The sequence below is a fragment of the Pristis pectinata genome, chromosome 2, assembly GCF_009764475.1.
Source record: "Pristis pectinata isolate sPriPec2 chromosome 2, sPriPec2.1.pri, whole genome shotgun sequence".
Taxonomy (NCBI): Eukaryota; Metazoa; Chordata; class Chondrichthyes; order Rhinopristiformes; family Pristidae; genus Pristis; species Pristis pectinata.
The window spans coordinates 143,409,586-143,427,061 of record NC_067406.1 but is presented as its reverse complement, the minus strand read 5'-3'; the positions used below and the strand labels follow the sequence as shown (position 1 = coordinate 143,427,061).

Here is a 17,476-nt window from a genome sequence, read left to right as displayed (position 1 = left end):
GGGTGAAGACCCTGTGATTCTTCATTCTTGGTGGATGGAGGGGGGTAACTGACAGTCGTTTGCACTGTGACAGCTGCAGGTGGTCTGGCCTTCATCCCTCTGTGCTCCCAGTGGGGTTACAATCTACACCTATTCCAACCTCACTATCTCCAGTGGAACTGAACCAGATTGAGAGTGGCTGAGTCAATGCATTCCTCCTCTGAATGTACATGCACAAGAGCAGAGCCTCAGAGACGTGTGATCCCAGAGTCTTTACAACATTCACAGATTTGGAATCAAACTGCTGCTACTAAATCACTCCTCACAGATTGTTTCAAGGTATTTTATTTGTAGGAAGGGAGCCGTTTATCAAATAGACTTAAAAACAGCAGACACAACCAAATTAATTCAATACAGAAATGACTGCTTAAAACCCTTTATCTCTCACATATACATATAAATAAAATAGAAACATGTACAGGTAAATGCATCATCGCTGTGTCTAATACAGATGTTTAGATCCCTTAGTGTCGGTTTTCTTTGATGACTCAGTGTTGGAACTTCCTGAAAGGGACCTGCCAAAGGAATGTAGATGCAGCACCTCCCGGACCTTAACCTCAACCACTAAAGACCAAAGGAGGACAGAGGCAACTGGGTCACAGGAACACCATTACACTCCAAGTTGTATGCCATCCTGGCTTGGAAATACATCTGTGTCCCTTCAGAGTAACTGGGACTCCCCTCCCAAAGGCAGCACCTTCTCAATGATAATTTGGGACGGGCAGATAATATGGATCTTGCCATCAATGCCCACACACCAAGAACAAATATTGAAAAGAGATTGCTTTAAAGTAAACAGTTGTTTAGATTCTTCTAGATGTATCAACAGCTTTGGGAAAAGATCCCTGATGATTTGGCCAAAAGTGTGAAATATGTATTCTATATAATGTCAGAAAACCTTTACACCCAAATAAAGTGTTTAGTTAAGCAAAAAGTCCATAATTTGCAAGTTTAACATCTCCAATGATGAAACTGACACCTTCACTGTTATCAGTAGCATTTTCACTGTTCAAAGACTGTGCAGGGTTCGAAGAATCACTTTAATCCAACATCTTCTGCGCAGTCCATCAGCACCTCAGATGGAAAAGTTGGTTTCACTGTCTGCAACACAAAGCAATGGGGTTAGTTTCAGTAACATTCACAGGTGACCTTCACATTCTGTATATGCTCCAAGACTGTCCAGTACCACATCTGTGGGGGAAGCTTTGACCCTGATACTGCTCAAACCTTCAGCCAAGCACTTAGATCAGGCATTCTTACTAAGTGTCAGAAGGTAAAGGCTGTAGATTGGTATCAGAGTCAATGACACCCAAATGCCTCCTGCCTGTCCCAGTGGGGTTGAAGCTGGGTCCATCTCCAAACTAGGAGAAGTACCACCCAGGGAAGTAAATTTTATAAACTATTACTGATAAATCCGCTTTGTGGGGATACTTACTCTCACCGAGTACACTGTCATCTTCAACATTGCTTATGTTGGTGACATCCTCACTGGAATCCTCTGCATTGCCATCGTTGTCATTGAACTCGATTTCACCAGCATCGAGGTCAGTCTCATCCGAATCTGATGAGGTTCTCTGATTGGAATCTGCGCCGTTGAATTCGGATTCAACGTCACCATTGTAATTGTGATTATTGTCAATGAAACCAATATCAGCGTCATCTTCATAACTGTCATCTTCATAACTGTCATCTTCATAACTGTCATCTTCATTGGCAAGGGCGGTAAGCTCTGTGTCCATTGGGTTGGCATCAACATTCTGTGTCTATGGGAAGAAGCAAACCATTCCATCAGCATTTGAGGGGGAATTACTATTGGAGCGGTTAAAAACTATTTATAAATTAGAGTCAATGTCAGAGGAAGCCAACAATAAATGATTCTTTTAAAAATAGTTTTGGGTCTGTAGCCAAGAATAAGCAAGCTACCCGGAGTGATATAGCCAAGCTCGACTGTCTTACGTTGAACAATTTTTGGACTCCTCAATTCATTTTCAGGGAAACTAAAGGACAGCAGAATTCTAGACTGAGACCTTCTAATGGAGTGGAAATAATTATGGAAATGATGGGCGAGGAATCATGCAGGGAAGTCCGGTTTATACCAGAAAACATGTTATTCACACTCTCTGAAAGACTGCGGATAAAGTGGGATGAAGTCATCCTAAATACTGGGTAATGTTTGCGTCCCGACAGCCAGAGGTCCACTAATTAAACTCAGTCTGTCAGGCAGCAAATTGAAGAAAGCAAAACCTACCTCATCGGTTTGGGATTCCTCAGTCAAGTCTTCACTGGACCCTTGCTGATCCACAAATTCCTGGGTATTCAGGGTTTCTCCGTGATTGAGGTCTTGTTCAGTGGGTTCATTGACTGCTTCATGGTGGCCAGCACCCTCATTACTGTCTCTGGTCATTTGATTATCTTCCTGGGTTAATCCAAGTGAATCTAAATTCTGTGAGGAGTCAGAGTACGGTAGAACACCAGTGGGCTCCTCCGTATTAGATCCCTCATTTGCTGTGTCCCTGGAGCTTTGTTGATCAAACCCAATATCCACATCTGTATCAACTCCTGGTCCGAAAGGCACCTCATAATCTGGCACCCCAGGGAGCTCTTCATCTGGTGTTACAGCACCATCATAATCCGGCACCCTAGGGTCCCCGTAATCTGGCACCCGAGGGTGCCCGTAATCTGGTACTCGAGGGTGCCCGTAATCTGGCACCCGAGGGTGCCCGTAATCTGACACCCGAGGGTCCCCGTAATCTGGCAGGTCGTGTGGCACATTCACAAGGGATAGCCTGTAATCATTATCCTCAATACTGCTGGTGTCCTCAAGGGAAACTTCAGAGCTGATGCTGGCTCCATTGATCAAGGAGAATTCCTGTGGGGCACTTTCTTCCACATTGTTACCTCTTACTTTTGATGCTCCAGGGATGGCACGTCTTTCAAAACCATTAAATACAGGTATGTTTGCAAAGCCTGGATAGTTGAAACCAGGGAAGGGAGGATATCTGGGGAATGGTTGGTAGAAGGGAGGTCTATTGAAGAATGGAGGGAAGGGGAAATAAGGTGGGTAAAATGGTTGAAAGAAACGAGAGTATCGCTGTAATTAAAGAACAAAGACATACGTTATCAAAACCTTTTGATATTTACTCTACCATTAGTCTGAGGTTTGATACACGTCCTAACTTGCTCTTCCCCCCTGTATGAAATACAACTCTGATGTTGAATGAGCTTATGTCAGACATTCCACTGAGCTCCTGCAGTTGGAGTTTGTTCCGAGGCCTGTTGCTCACAGGGACAGGTGCCACTGTGCAACTTTCTGCTGCAGTTATAGACCAACTTATCCCAGGAGCAACTGTAGCTAGACAACCAGTTCCTCATGGATCAGCGCTGCGCGGGAGGCGCACTGTTACGCGTCCTACGCTCAGGGACTCCGGGCCCTCACCCTGACACGTAGCACCAACAATTCCTCACACCCACCCATCGCCACCTCACCCTTTCCCAACCCCATGGGATTGCTAGTTTCCACTCCCAACCTTTCTGGTCCTGATCCTGCCCACCGGCCTCCCCCTCCCTCCTCTCCACCCCCCGTCAACCCAGCTCTCTGGCTTCGCACCAGTCCTCTAACGCCCCTCCTGCGGCTCAGCATCAACTCTGTTCCACTTCCCAGAGGAACCAAGATGGACTTTACCACTCCTACAGAGTGACTCACCTCGCTACTGCCACTGCTCAAGTCTCTGGCTTTCCGCACCTGGGAAATTAAACGTAGGATAACAATTGGCATTTGGAGTGTAATACTGGAGATGTCTGGTCACCATTTTCATGAGTAACACACCCTCCGTCCCCTGGCCCACACCCCCTGTCCCCAACCCACACCCCCTGTCCCTTGGGGCGTACCCTCAGTCCCCTGGCCCACACCCCCATTCCCTGTTCCCTGGCCCACACCCTCTGTCCCCAGGGCATACCCCCTGCCCCCTTGACCCACACCACTGCCTCGGTTCGAGGTAGACCGCCCTGCACGCCCTGTGAGAACCAACACTTTCATCCTTGCAAAGGAACACCTGCGAAACAGGAATTCCCTTCGTCAGTGGACGGAGTTGACGGAAGGGGCGATGTGGTCGGACAGGACTGAAGCTGAACTGTTGGAGGGACAGTGTGGGTGCAGCAGGGTGGCAGGGAGAGACGCTGTGGGGGGTGAAGAACAGTGGGCCTGGGTGAAGGAGGCAACGCTGCAGTTTTCCCTGCAGGCTGCCGTGATCTTCCCGGCCTCAGGATGGGTAGGCCCCAGCTCTGATGACCTTCCCTCACCTTCATTCTCCTTTTCCTGACCCACTCCTGTCACTAACGATCCCATAAACCACCAGTCCTCCTGATAAAGGAGCAGGTCAGGCAACTGGTGCACACACACCTCCCCGCCCTGCCACAGTACAGGCCTGCGTGCACACACACCTCCCTGCCCTGCCACTGCACAGGCCTGCGTGCACACACACCTCCCTGCCCTGCCACTGCACAGGCCTGCGTGCACACACACCTCCCCGCCCTCCCACAGTACAGGCCTGCGTGCACACAAACCTCCCCGCCCTGCCACTGCACAGGCCTGCGTGCACACACACCTCCCCGCCCTGCCACTGCACAGGCCTGTGTGCACACACACCTCCCTGGCCTCCCACAGTACAGGCCTGCGTGCACACAAACCTCCCTGCCCTGCCACTGCACAGGCCTGCGTGCACACACACCTCCCCGCCCTCCCACAGTACAGGCCTGTGTGCACACACAGCTCCCCGCCCTCCCACAGTATAGGCCTGCGTGCACACACAGCTCCCCGCCCTCCCACGGTACAGGCCTGCGTGCACACACACCTCCCTGCCCTCCCACGGCGCAGGCCTGCGTGCACACACACCTCCCCGCCCTCCCACGGCGCAGGCCTGCGTGCACACAAACCTCCCCGCCCTCTCACGGCGAAGGCCTGTGCGCACACACACCTCCCCACTCTCCCACAGTACAGGCCTGCGTGCACACACACCTCCCCGCCCTCCCACGGCGCAGGCCTGTGCTCAGATCAGTGCCTGAAAATGCAACGATCTATTGATCTTGGGTGCTTGGTCCTTTTGAATGTCTCCAGTGTGACAGAGCCACAGATGTGGGCTGCATTTATTCAGGACAGTTACACCGCTTCACAAATAGTTTGCACACTGTTTCAGGCCAGTTTTCCTTGAACATCATTGATTCAAACGGAGGGTCCGCAGCTTTCACTGGAGAATGAACCAGGCTGAGGTAGGCACAGAGCAGGGGAGGCCGTGATCTACCCCAGAGTGGATGGCCAGCGCATCTACTGACAAGACTCCCCCACAAGTAAACAGCTGCTTATTTTGACAAAGTGAAGCTTACCGGGGCAGCCATGGCCAAGGCCAGGAGGCAACAGGTGAGAACCAACACTTTCATCCTTGCAAAGGAACACCTGCAAAACAGGAATTCCCTTCGTCAGTGGACAGAGTTGACGGAAGGGGCGATGTGGTCGGACAGGACTGAAGCTGAACTGTTGGAGGGACGGTGTGGGTGCAGCAGGGTGGCAGGGAGAGACGCCGTGGGGGGGGGGGTGACGAACAGTGGGCCTGGGTGAAGGAGGCAAGGCTGTGGGGAAGAGGGTAGGGCTGAGGTGGAGGGGAGAGGAGGATGTGAGGGGAAGGTGGGGAAGAGGTTTGAGGCAGGGTGGGGTAGCTGAGGGAGGGGCAATGTTACTCCTTACAGAGTGTGAACTTTGTGGTCCTGGACTCTGCTGTTTAACCTAGACTGGCTGTTGCCTTTGTTTGTTGGATAAACTGTGGACCTGCTGTCTGTCACAGAGGTGTCCCCATTAGGTGAGTGTACCGTCACCACTACCCTGACCTCCTTCACCCAGGCATGCTGTGTGTCCTCCCACACCTCAGCATCTCTCCTTCCCACCTGCACCCCACCCCCCGCCCCCCGAGCACCCAAGGTCTCGGCACCTTGTCACCTATATCCCGTGCAGTCCTCGTGGCTCAGGAACCAGGTAACACAGTCAAACGGTCAACCTTTACCAACACCAGGCTAAACCACCCAGTCATCTCCCAACCCCAGCTGCAGCTGCAGCACTCCCGGTACCATCAGTCTGGGGGGTTTGTTTCCTTGAACCAGTGAGGTAGATGAGTCTTGGGCTGTGTGAACACACTGAAGAATACAAGCAGTGTGGGGCAACTCAGTGAACCCGACACACAGTCCCCACATCTCTGCACTGTGGCAAAGGTCAGCAGGGAGACCTTCCCATTCCTTTTGCTGAAGTCTGACTGGAGTTGAGCTGTGATTGGTTAATTACCCTCCATATCCCAAGGCATTATCCCTGGATCTACTTGTAAGCAGCACAGCCAAGTACTGCCACCTCTTTGTCAACTGCATGTTCTAGCACCATGGTACTGGGCAGGAGACATTCCCAATCCGGAGACATTCCAAATCCAGAGACATCCCTTCCTCAAGGAATCCAGTCACCTCTGGTCTGGACTCCAAGGATGAGCCAAGCTTTCATTGTCCCAATGTCAAGGCCATTTCATGTGAAAGACAGGGGTTCTGGTGGGAAGTTCAGCCTTACTGTGGGCAAACTTCACCTGGTTCACTAACGTACACAGGAAGGGAATGCACCACCTCACCTGCTGGCCTTTGATTCCTTGTCTCCAACATAATGGGATCTTAACTCCCTGTAAAATGGCCCCGTCAGCTGCCAGGACAGGGGCAATTGGGGATAGACGATAAATGCTGGCCAGTGCTGTCCATATTGTGTCAACAAATAAAATGTTCACCTCCCCTTCATCTCTCCGTTTCACCTTCCCAGCTAATGGCTTCAGAAACTACTGTAGAGTACGACTCAGCTTCCAAGTAGCCTGTGGTTAATTCTTGCAGTGCAGGTGATCTCGGGCACTTGGACACAGTGCGGACAACTTTGCCTGTGTGGACCTGCTCCTGTAGTCCACTTCCAGCCACCTGGGCATCTAACGTTGCTGCATTATCCGAGTGAAACAATGGCCCTCCAGGCTGCCCAGGACAAACACTCGAAGCTGCTTTCACCACAGAGACCCGAGTGTGCTGACAATCCACCAGCATGGAACCCAGGATCCTTACCTGCACAAGGCAAGGCCAGCTTTGACCAGTTTACACACACAATCCCATTACCGTGTAGACCACATCCCTCCTGGACGGGCCCCCATGTAACAGGTCACACAATAGTCCTTTACAAGGCAGAATTTCATGAGGTTTGGATTCTGGAGGACCATTCTACCATTAAGAACAGGAGGAGGCCATTCAGCCCATTAAGCCTGTTTCATCACTTCTCTACCTGCTGCCTCTCTCTGCATCTCTTCATTCCCTCAACTAACAAAGATCTTTTGGTTCCAATTTTTTCTGAACTCTGGGTGTTGCCGGCAAGGCCAGCCTCTGTTGCCCACTCCCATTGCCCTGGAGAAAGTGGGTGGGGGTGGGGCGGTGAGCATCTTCTTGAACCGCTGAGAAAGATGCCCCCATGGCGCTGTTGGGGTGGGAGTTCCATCAGTTAGACCCAGTGAGAGTGAAGGACGGACAGCACAAGTCAGGGAGCCAAGTGTTCAGTTCTCAGGAAAGGACAGCTCTCCCTCTTCATCCAAACCCTGGCTACAAATCGTCTAAAGAGAAATGCAAGTCGGTTAACAACGGTTGGAGGAAATCTCTTCACCCTTTCCCTGCTAGTGAAGGTATCCAGAACAAGGAGATATGATATATTTGTACTAAACTGCTTCAAAGTAAATTCAGGAGCAAGTAGCAAGATACATTCTAGAGGAGGCTGACAGCTCTGGACGGACATGGGGATTGGGAGGAGCTTCACCTGGAATGTGAACACCAGTGTGGATCTGGTGAACTGAATGCCTGACTTTGCAACACTTGGTAAGGTGTTTGAATCCACTGGGGCAAGAAATTGGCAGGAATGTCTCTGTCATTTAACCACACCCACACTTATTTACAGCTGCAGTGAAGGAGTTTATGGTTTGCCTGTGGCATTCTGTGGGATGTAACCAAGTCTAACCTGTGGTCCTGAATATAAATGGGTAAATAACCAGCTAGAGTTTCAAACTGGGAATGGAATAAACAAGTCAAAGTTACTGCCACGATCGAGCCACACAGAGGGACCTTTCACACTGGAAAACTTGGCGGCAGGGGCTTGGTCGGCAGGACTCCTGCAGCTGAGACAGGTCGTGGATTCAAACTCCACTCAAAACCTGGACCGCAGAAATCACGCTGGTGCGATACTGAGTGAGCTTGTCCCTCTGCAGACTCTCATTCAGCTAAGGTCACATCTGTCCTCTCTTGCTGAAGGAGAAGATCCCTGGGACAACTACATGGGAGTCAGGCCGGGGTTCCTAAGGCCAATGCTGAACCCATACCAATATTGCCAAAATAAGTTTGATGGTCATTGTCACAGAACAAAGCCATTTGTCCTATTGAGGCTCTGCAGACTCCAGATCAGGTGATCTAATCAGTCCCAAGCAGTGATTTTTGCGGGAGCTGTCTATGCAGAATATGGAACATTGCAACAGTGATCACGTTCTAAGAGTGACCTGTTGGTTACAAGTGCTTTGGGACATCCTGAAGGTGCTACAGAAATGCTGACCCATTTCAAAAGGGAGGAATGGGAAACCTTCTGGCTCGGTGAAGCCCTTTACCCCGGTGCAGCCCAGGATGTCCAGTGACACCCCAGGCACTCTGTCCTTGCATTCCCAGGGATGGGACCCCAGCTGACCGTGTACCGCTGACCCCCACAGCAGGTTATTGAGTGCAGCCCCTCACCAGGAGTGGCCACTGAGCTCAGGGCTGAAACCTCAGTCTTTGAAAAAGAAGAATATAAAAGGGCCTACACAGAGCACAGAACAGTGCGGGGCAAGGCTGCCTGGGCCGTCATGTCTGCACCATCCACGATGCCGCTAATGATCCTATCCACCGGCACATGGCCCATCCCTGCCTGTTCCCGTTCACCAGTCTGTCCAACAGCCTCTTAAACACCACTGTCTTATCAGCCTCCACCGCCTCCCCAGGCAGCCCGTTCTAGGCACCCACCACTCCCTGTGTAAAACATCACCAACAGTTTGTCCTGGTCCAGTCACAGATGCCATGGCCAAGAAAGCTCACCAGCGCCTCTACTTCCTCAGGAGGCTAAAGAAATTCGGCGCATGTCCGATGACCCTCAATTTTTACAGATGCACCACAGAAAGCATCCTATCTGGATGTATCACGGCTTGGTATGGCAACTGCTCTGCCCAGGACCGCAAGAAATTGCAGAGAGTTGTGGACACAGCCCAGCACATCAGGGAAACCAGCCTCCCCTCCATGGACTCTGTCTACACTTCTCACTGCCTCAGTAAAGCAGCCGGCATAATCAAAGACCCCACCCACCCGGGTTATTCTCTCTTCTCCCCCCTCCGATTGGGCAGAAGGTACAAAAGCTCAGGACCACCAGATCCAGGGACAGCTTCTATCCGCTGTTATCAGACTTGGACACCAAAACCTGAACTCCTGACCTCTCTGTCTTGACCTTGCACCTTATTGTCTGCCTGCACTGCACTTTCTCTGTAACTGCAGCACTACATTCTACATTCTGTTTTCCTTTGGTGCTACCTCCATGTACTGATGTAGGGAATGATCTGTCTGGATGGCGCACAAACACTGTATCTCGGTACATGTGGCCATAATAAACCAATTCCAGTTAGAGGATTATTTTGAAATATCACCATAGAACGTGGGCAAATCCTGTTGAATCCAGGGGGCTGGTTACTGAGGGTTGATTTGCCGGGGAGCCACTGCTCAGGCAGGGCGGAGCTGAAAGCCAACGGCGGCACATGCTGGAAATGTGAAGTATAAACGGAGCCCGGTGGTGATTGTCAGCAGCGAGGCCCCGTCTGTGGACACAGGAGGAGAGTTTGTTTCCTGTCGACCACCTGTCCTCAGCATTGGGAAAAGTTGGAAGTAAAACAAGTGCCCAGTTGCTGTGAGGGGAGGGGTGGGGATGGGGTGGAGGGGGGAGGGCAGGGCCCAGGGGTGGGAGTGACAGGAGGGGCTGGGGGCGGTGAAAATGGCAGGGGGTTGAAGTCTGCTGCATGTCTCTGGTCACCCCCCGCCTCCCCCAGACCCTCCCCGCATGGTCACCAGCAGTGGGGTCACTGGCTCCGCCCTGCCTCGGGTAGTGCGGCTGCCCCGCCGCCCCAGGTACCCGGGTTCGATCCTGATCCCCAGCGCTGTCTGTGTGGAGTTTGCACGTTCTCCTTGTGACCGCGTGGGTTTCCCCCGGGTGCTCGGTTCCCTCCCACATCCCAGAGGGATGGGGGGGGGGGAAGGGGTCAGTGGGCCGCTGGAAGTTGCCCCAGTGTGTGGGTGAGGGGTAGCACCTGGGGGGAGTTGATGGGGAATGTGGGGAGAATGAAATGGGGTTAATGGGTGGTTGATGGTCAACACGGACTCGCTGGGCCGAATGGCCAGTTTCTGTGCTGTCTCTTTCCGCGACACTCGCCCTTTCTCTGCGCTCATAAACTTCTCCCACTAGTTTTCCAAAATCTCTCCCCCCACACCTGCCGAGTGGCGAGGGAGCGTGAGGGAGCGCCCCCGACCTGACGAGTGGCGAGGGAGCGCCCCCGACCTGCCGGGTGGTCCCGTTTCTGCTCCTGATCCCGGTGCCCAGGCTGGGACCCCCGACCCCCGGGACAGCTGGAACTGCCGGTGTGGGACTCCCCGCAGGTCCCGGGGCGGGACGTCCCGTGTGGACCACTGGCCCCGGGGCAGGCCGTGTGTACAACCCGCCCCAACCCCTCGCACCCGCGCACCGTCCCGTCTGTGAATTCGTGTCCGGCGGCGCCGGGAGGAGAGGGCGGGGGTCCCGGTCCCCCGTCCCCGACCCTCACCACCTACCCCAATCCCTCCCGGCACGGGCCCGTCCCGTCAGCTGTGTCCGCCAACCGACCCCGATCCAGCGGCCGGCGGCGCTCCATCACAGCCCGCCGCGCTCCCTCTCCACGGCAGACACCGCGGGAGTAGTTTGGGAGGGGGAGCGGGGAGTCAGTGACGGGTGTGACGGGCACCGGAGGACGCGCGGCTGTGGGTCGGAGCCCAGCCCCGGACCCCGGACACCGGACCCCCGGACCAGCCCGCGGCCGGTCTGCAGGCTCCCCCGAGCTTCACCCACACGGACAGCGGGCGGGGATGGAGAGACGCCCCCGCGGTCCAGCGTTGGTGGTGGGGGGGGGGGGGGGAGAAGAGGTGGTCAGTGACACACGAACCCTCCGCCCTCAAACCTCAGCACCAGGCACCCCGCCGCAGTCTGTCAGCGCCGCTCCTCTCGCTACAGACGCTGCCCGACGTGTCGAGTGTTCCCGGGGTAACCCACCACCCCCCCGGGCCGACCACCGGATGGGGGGGGGGGGGTCTGTGGCGGGTGTCGGTAACTGAGCCTCAGGCTGACAGACCCGCACCGCCTGTCTCACGGCTGAAACCTCGACTGTTCCCTCCCCGGGCGCTGCCCGACCCGCTGAGCCCCTCCGGCGGGTCCCAGCATCGGTGTCCTACCGTAACACCGGAGCCCGCACCGGCCGCCCGCTCCGCCACCCCCCGCACCCCCCGCCTGAGCCCGGGAGATCGCCACAGACTCACGGGCTGTCCACGGTGGAGGCGCCGGCCGCTGGGGTGAGCACGACCTCTGTGTCCGCTCCCAGGGATCTCGCCGTCAGTGAGGAGGGAGCGCACTCCCCGGGAACTTATCCCCGGCCCCGCCCGGTCCCAGCCAATCGCCGCCCGGGGAAGGGCTGGGGCTGAGCTGGGACACACACCCACTTCCCTCAGACATCGGTCGGGGGCAGAACACGCCCGGGTCCCGACTTGTTCACACTCCCCACACTCATTACGTTTCAGTCCGTATTTCGTCAGATCAGACTTTTGAAACCGAGGGAGGGTTTGACCCGACTTTACCTTCGATAAAACTCAGGCACTGACCGTCACCCCTCGCCTGGTTCAACTGGGACAACGTTGTCCACTTGGCGAGGGCAGGGACTCTCGGTACGTGGGTCAGCTGAGCTCAGGAGCTGGCCGAGCTGAGGGCAGGCAGTTACCCTCAGCGCTGTTTGTACCCCGCAGCTCCGGGACGTTTGAGGGGCTCTGTTGTGCTCCGGGAAACCTGCTCCCTCGGTGGGAGACAACTTCAGTGGGAGGAGACCTCATCACCCCCTCTCCCCCGTCCCCCACAGCTGGGCCCCGGCATCTGCCTGCCATTCCCTCTGGGCTGTACAGATGTTACCCGTCCCGGCCCATCCCGGCCTGAACCCTGGGGACAGGAGAGGGGAACCAGGGACAGGACTGAGGAAATCGGAGGGTCCCCAACATTGCTCGCCCAACGGATTCAGCGCAGCAACAGTGAGAGGCAGAGAAACAGAGAGACAGCCCTGTCCAGGGAACACACTGGGATCACACTGCCCGGTGAACACACTGGGATAGCACAGCCCAGGGAACACACTTGGGGTCACGCTCCAGTTGAGGGGCCACACAGTGGTGAGACTGAACTCTTCAGCGTGTGTTGCTTGCTCTGGTGTAAATGAAGAGTGCCACTAGGAAGCAACTATCTTGGAGAATTCAATGGAACTAAAAGAGGATAAGTACCCAGGACCCGATGACCTGCAGCCACGGGTTTGACGGAGATGCCTGTGGAGGTCATGGATGCACTAGTTATCAACTTCCAAAATTCCAAGCATACTGGTATGATTCCCAAGGTTAGCGGGTTATATGTGGGTGACACTACGACAGGAAGGGCAGAGAGAAGAAATGGGACTCTGGGCAAGTTAGCCCGACCTGAGCTGTGGGAAATGCTGGAATCTAGTATTTAGGAAGCATTGGCAGTCACACTTGCGAAGGTGGTAAGACGAATATGCAGGCTGACTGGGGATTAATGACAAGGTATCATATTTGACAATAACAATTTTTGCAATAAGTGAGTTGTAGAGGGGTGGCAGTTTTGTGTGGCTGTAACTGGCAGAATACAAAAGCATGCATTAGGATTAAAAAACAATCTGCAGGAGGAACTCAGCGGGTCGAGCAGCATCTGTGGGGGGGGGGAATGGACAGTTGGACTGAAACATCAGCAGTTCCCGTCCCCCCACAGATGCTGCTCGACCCGCTGAGATCCCCCAGCAGTTTGTGTGTTGCTCCAGATTCCAGTGTCTGCCATCTCTGGTATCTCCGTCTTTGGACAGAGAAAGCCTTCAATCTAGCACCAGATGAGAGAATTACCAATGAACATTGGAGAGTCTGATGTTGGGGGTAAGTTTGTGGCTTGGATTGAATATTAGTTAATGGACAGAAAACAGAAAGTAGGAATAACCCCAACACTTTGACCAGTATTGGGTATTGGCAACGAGGGCACAGCTGTTCTCGATCCATGTCAATGATTTGGATCAGGGAATCAATTATAATATATCCAAGTTTGGCTGTGAAGTGGGTGCAGAGAGGCTTTGGGGACACAGACAGGTCAAGTGAATGGCAAGGTCATAACACGTTGAATATAATGTGGAAAAATGTGAGGTCATGCACTTTGGTAGAACACAATAGAAAAGCGGCAAGATTTTTAAATGTCGAAAGATTGGAAGGTGTTTGTGCTTATAGAGACCTGGGTGTACACGTCTCACTGACAGTTAACATGCAGGCACAAACAGCAATTAGGAAGGTAGATGGTATGTTGGCCTTCACTGCAAAGGATTTGAGTACAAAAGTAATGACGTTATATTCCATTGCATTGACCCTGATGAATGCGTCTGGAATGGTCTCCCTACCCAAGGAAGGTAGACATGTGACAGAGGGAGTGCGGTGAAAGTTCACCAGACTGATGCATGACATCGTGGGTTTATTGCAAGATGAGAGATCAAGCAAACTGATCTGCTGCATTTGAAGAGTGAGAAGTGACAGGAGAGAATGATTGGAATGCTCATCGCCTTGGCTGGGTGGACACGAAGCTGAGGTTTCCCACGGCCAGAGGTCACAAACAAGGGAGTGGCCATTCCACACTGAGACAAGAGGAAATGCCTTCACCTTGGAGGTGGAGAATCTCCAGAACTGCCTCCTCAAGAGGGCTATGGAGGCTCAGCCATGGGTGAATGGTCAGAAAACCAATACCTACAGAGGTGTCTGTGCCGGTGTATGTGTACACTGTACAAGGAGAAGCCACAACAACTCTGCTTGGTGAGTTTGTAATCTATCCTCATTGGGTTTTGCTGACCACACACCATACTTGTAGCCTCTCAATTCATCAGAGGTTCCCATCTGAGGACAGAATCACCTCTGATGTTATTAAGGGAATCAAGGGATGTGAAGTTATTGAAGGAACATGGAACACACTGGGGTTGCACTGCCCAGTGAATATACTAGGGTCACACTGCCCAGGGAACACACTGGGGTCACACTGCACACATGCCCTAGAGCAGTGATGACTCTCCCTACACCTCGGACAACACCGCCCCATTGTGCTTTGCTTTGCACAGCCTGGAAGTGAGACCATGGTAGTGATCCCTGGGAGGGGTTAACAGGAGCCTCTCACTGTGCCTGGGTACCTTTACACAGTCAGCAGAGGAAGGAAGCTGTGATGTCGGTGGGGCTGGAACTTGCGTACTTCACTCTAATGATGCTGTGGTTACAGTTGTGGTATTCCAGAGGTGCAGGAGGGTGGAGACTGGGGCAAGGTCATGGGGGCCATTATTGTGTCTGAAAATGTATTAAGCAACAGTCTGGGTCTGCTGTCTGGTGGTTCAGTCCTGACATCGACACCCTTTGTCCAACTGAATCAGTGATATAGTTAGAGACACATGGTTTCTTGTGCCCAAGGTGGAAACAGGCCTGGATTTTAACTGCAGGTAGTTCAGTCGCCATATAAGGGGCGCACCAATGGACAAACTTGTTGAGAAGTGCTCAGTGATCATCCTAAACATCGGGAGAAACCACCAGAGTGGAACCTCTCCTAAACTGGAAACTTCAGATTAAATCTGATGAATTGAAAGATTACAAATATAAACCCTGGTGTGTTGTCAGTAAATCCCAACTAACTAATGCTGGGAGTGTTAATCACCAAATTCACCTGCCAGAGTTCTTGAGGCATCTTGCTGTACAATGTACGTGGGCAGAGACTCAGACATGTTTATAGATGCTGTTCTCTGAACAATTCACACGGTCGTTCTCCAGCCAGTTATTGCTCAACACAGACAGAGACCAGAGCTCTGACTGAGCGCTGGTGAAGGAGTGCAGACAGGTATTCACTCCAGGAGGAGGGGAGGAGGGAATGAGGGAAGGAGGGAGGAGGGAGGAGGGAAGGAAGGAGGGAGGAGGGATGGAGGGAGGAGGGAATGAGGGAGGACGGGGAGTGAAGGAGGGAAGATATTTGTGCATCCTCACAAATCTTTGGAGTCAGGTTTTGCAGCTGTAAGGAAGGTGAAGCTGCTGACGTTCTGCACCGTTACAGGTGACACCAGCAGTAACCGGGGCAATGGTACGAGCTGCTGCTTCCAGGCCCCAGGGACCTGGGCTTGACGCTGACCCCGGGTGCTGTCTGTGAGGAGTTTGTTACGTGAGGACCTTCCCCCGGATGAACTCGGAAGGTAAAGTGTCAATGGGTTGATGGGCTGCTGTGAGTTGCTCCAACTGGAGGTGGGTGGCAGGAGATTCGGGAATGTTACAGGGAAACGTGAGGGAATGGGATTGATGGGATTTCTCTCAGGACTGACATGATGGGCTGAAGGGCAGCGTAGCTTCAGGAGGAAGCGGCATTGTTAGGACAGGTGCCTGCTGCAGCTGTGTTGTGTGAAGTGCTCCCCGGGTACCTGCCTAAACCAGTGATCCGGTGGAGCTGGCAACGTGCAAAGTGTTCTCAGTACAACTGCCCTCAGAACACCCTGCTCCAGTCACAGAGTCCGAGAGGGTCACAGCACAGAAACAGGCCATTCCCGCACCTCATCCACGCCGACTGTGATGTCTACCTACCCTATTCCCATTTGCCCACATTCGGCTCGACCACCATCGGGAGTATCTACAGGAGGCACTGCCTCGAGAAGGCAACATTGATCAAAGATCCCCACCATCCGGGCCATGCCATCTTCTTGCAGCTCCCATCGGGCAGGAGGTACAGAAGCCTGAAGTCCCCACATCACCAGGTTCAGGAACAGCGACTTCCCTTCAACCATTCGGTTCTTGAAGCAACCAGCACAACCCTAATTACTCCCTCAGTACAGCAACACTGGGACCACTTTGCACTAAAATGGACCTTTTTTTTGTTCTAATTTTTTTTCTTTTAAAATTTGTGTATAATTTATGTTTATGTTTTCTTGTGAATGCTGCTTATCTGATGCTCTGTGCCTGTGATGCTGCTGCAAGTAAGTTTTTCATTGAGAGAGCACGATACTGGATCTCCTCTTGGGGAATGAGACAGGGCAGGTGACAGAAGTGTGTGTAGGAGAATACGTTGGATCTAGTGACCATAATTCCATTACTTTCAATTATGGAGAAGGATAGGACTGGTCCTTGGGTTAAGATTCTAAACTGGAGGAAGGCCAATTTTGATAGCATCAGAAGGGATCTGGCAAGCGTGCATTGGGATAGGCTGTTTTCCAGCGAAGAGATGCTCGGTAAGTGGGAGGCTTTCAAAAGTGAAATATTGAGAGAACAGAATCTGTATGTTCCTGTTAGAATAAAAGGCAAGGCGAGCAGGTTTAGGGAACCTTGGTTATCGAGGGATATTGAGCCCCGGTAAAGAAAAAGAAGGAGGTGCATATCAGGTATAGGCAGTTAGAATCAAATGAGGCACTCGAGGAGTATAAGAAATGCAAGAGAGGCACATAACAAGAGAGAAATCAGGAGGGGAAAAAGAGGACATGAGGTTGCTCTGGCAGACAGGGTGAGAGAGAATCCCAAGGGTTTCTACAGCTATATTCAGAGCAAAAGGACAGTAAGGGACAAAATTGGTCCTCTTGAAAGTCTGCCTGGTAATCTACGCGTGGAGTTGAAAGAGATGGGGGAAGCAAATAAATTTTTTGTGTCTGTATTTACTTGAGAGACAGACACAGGGTCTATAGAACTAAGAAAAAAGAGTCACGAGGTCATGGACAGTATCTGGATTACGGAAGATGATGTGCTGGCTGTCTTGAGGCAAATTAGGGTGGATAAATCCCCAGGGCCTGATGAGGTGTCCCCTTGGACCTTGTGGGAGGCTAGTGCAGAAATTGCAGGGGCCCTAGCAGAGATACTTAGAACGTCCTTAGCCACGGGTGAGGTGCCAGAGGACTGGAGGATAGCTAATGTTGTTCTGTTGTTTAAGAAAGGCTCTAAGAATAAGCTGGGAAATTATAGGCTGGTGAGCCTGATGTCAGTCGTGAGTAAATTATTGGAAGGTATTCTGAGG

General features: G+C 52.7%; 1 protein-coding gene across 2 annotated transcripts; it reads right to left on the bottom strand.

The window, feature by feature from the left end:
• Window positions 1–399: 399 nt before the first annotated feature.
• Window positions 400–11,893, bottom strand: LOC127586706 (uncharacterized). 2 transcript variants are annotated; one of them, XM_052044870.1, is made up of 7 exons: window positions 11,704–11,893; window positions 5,419–5,488; window positions 3,743–3,781; window positions 2,288–3,130; window positions 1,759–1,802; window positions 1,475–1,722; window positions 400–1,140 (listed from the first exon to the last, which is right to left on the bottom strand). In XM_052044870.1, exons 2-7 carry the CDS (start codon window positions 5,470–5,472, stop codon window positions 1,115–1,117), a joined length of 1,254 nt encoding a protein of 417 aa, XP_051900830.1. In that variant the 5' UTR covers window positions 5,473–5,488; window positions 11,704–11,893; the 3' UTR covers window positions 400–1,114. The 2 variants fall into 2 exon arrangements, with proteins under 2 accessions (XP_051900830.1, XP_051900824.1); XM_052044864.1 differs by having other exon boundaries at window positions 1,475–1,802; window positions 11,704–11,892.
• Between the last annotated feature and the right edge of the window lie 5,583 nt (window positions 11,894–17,476).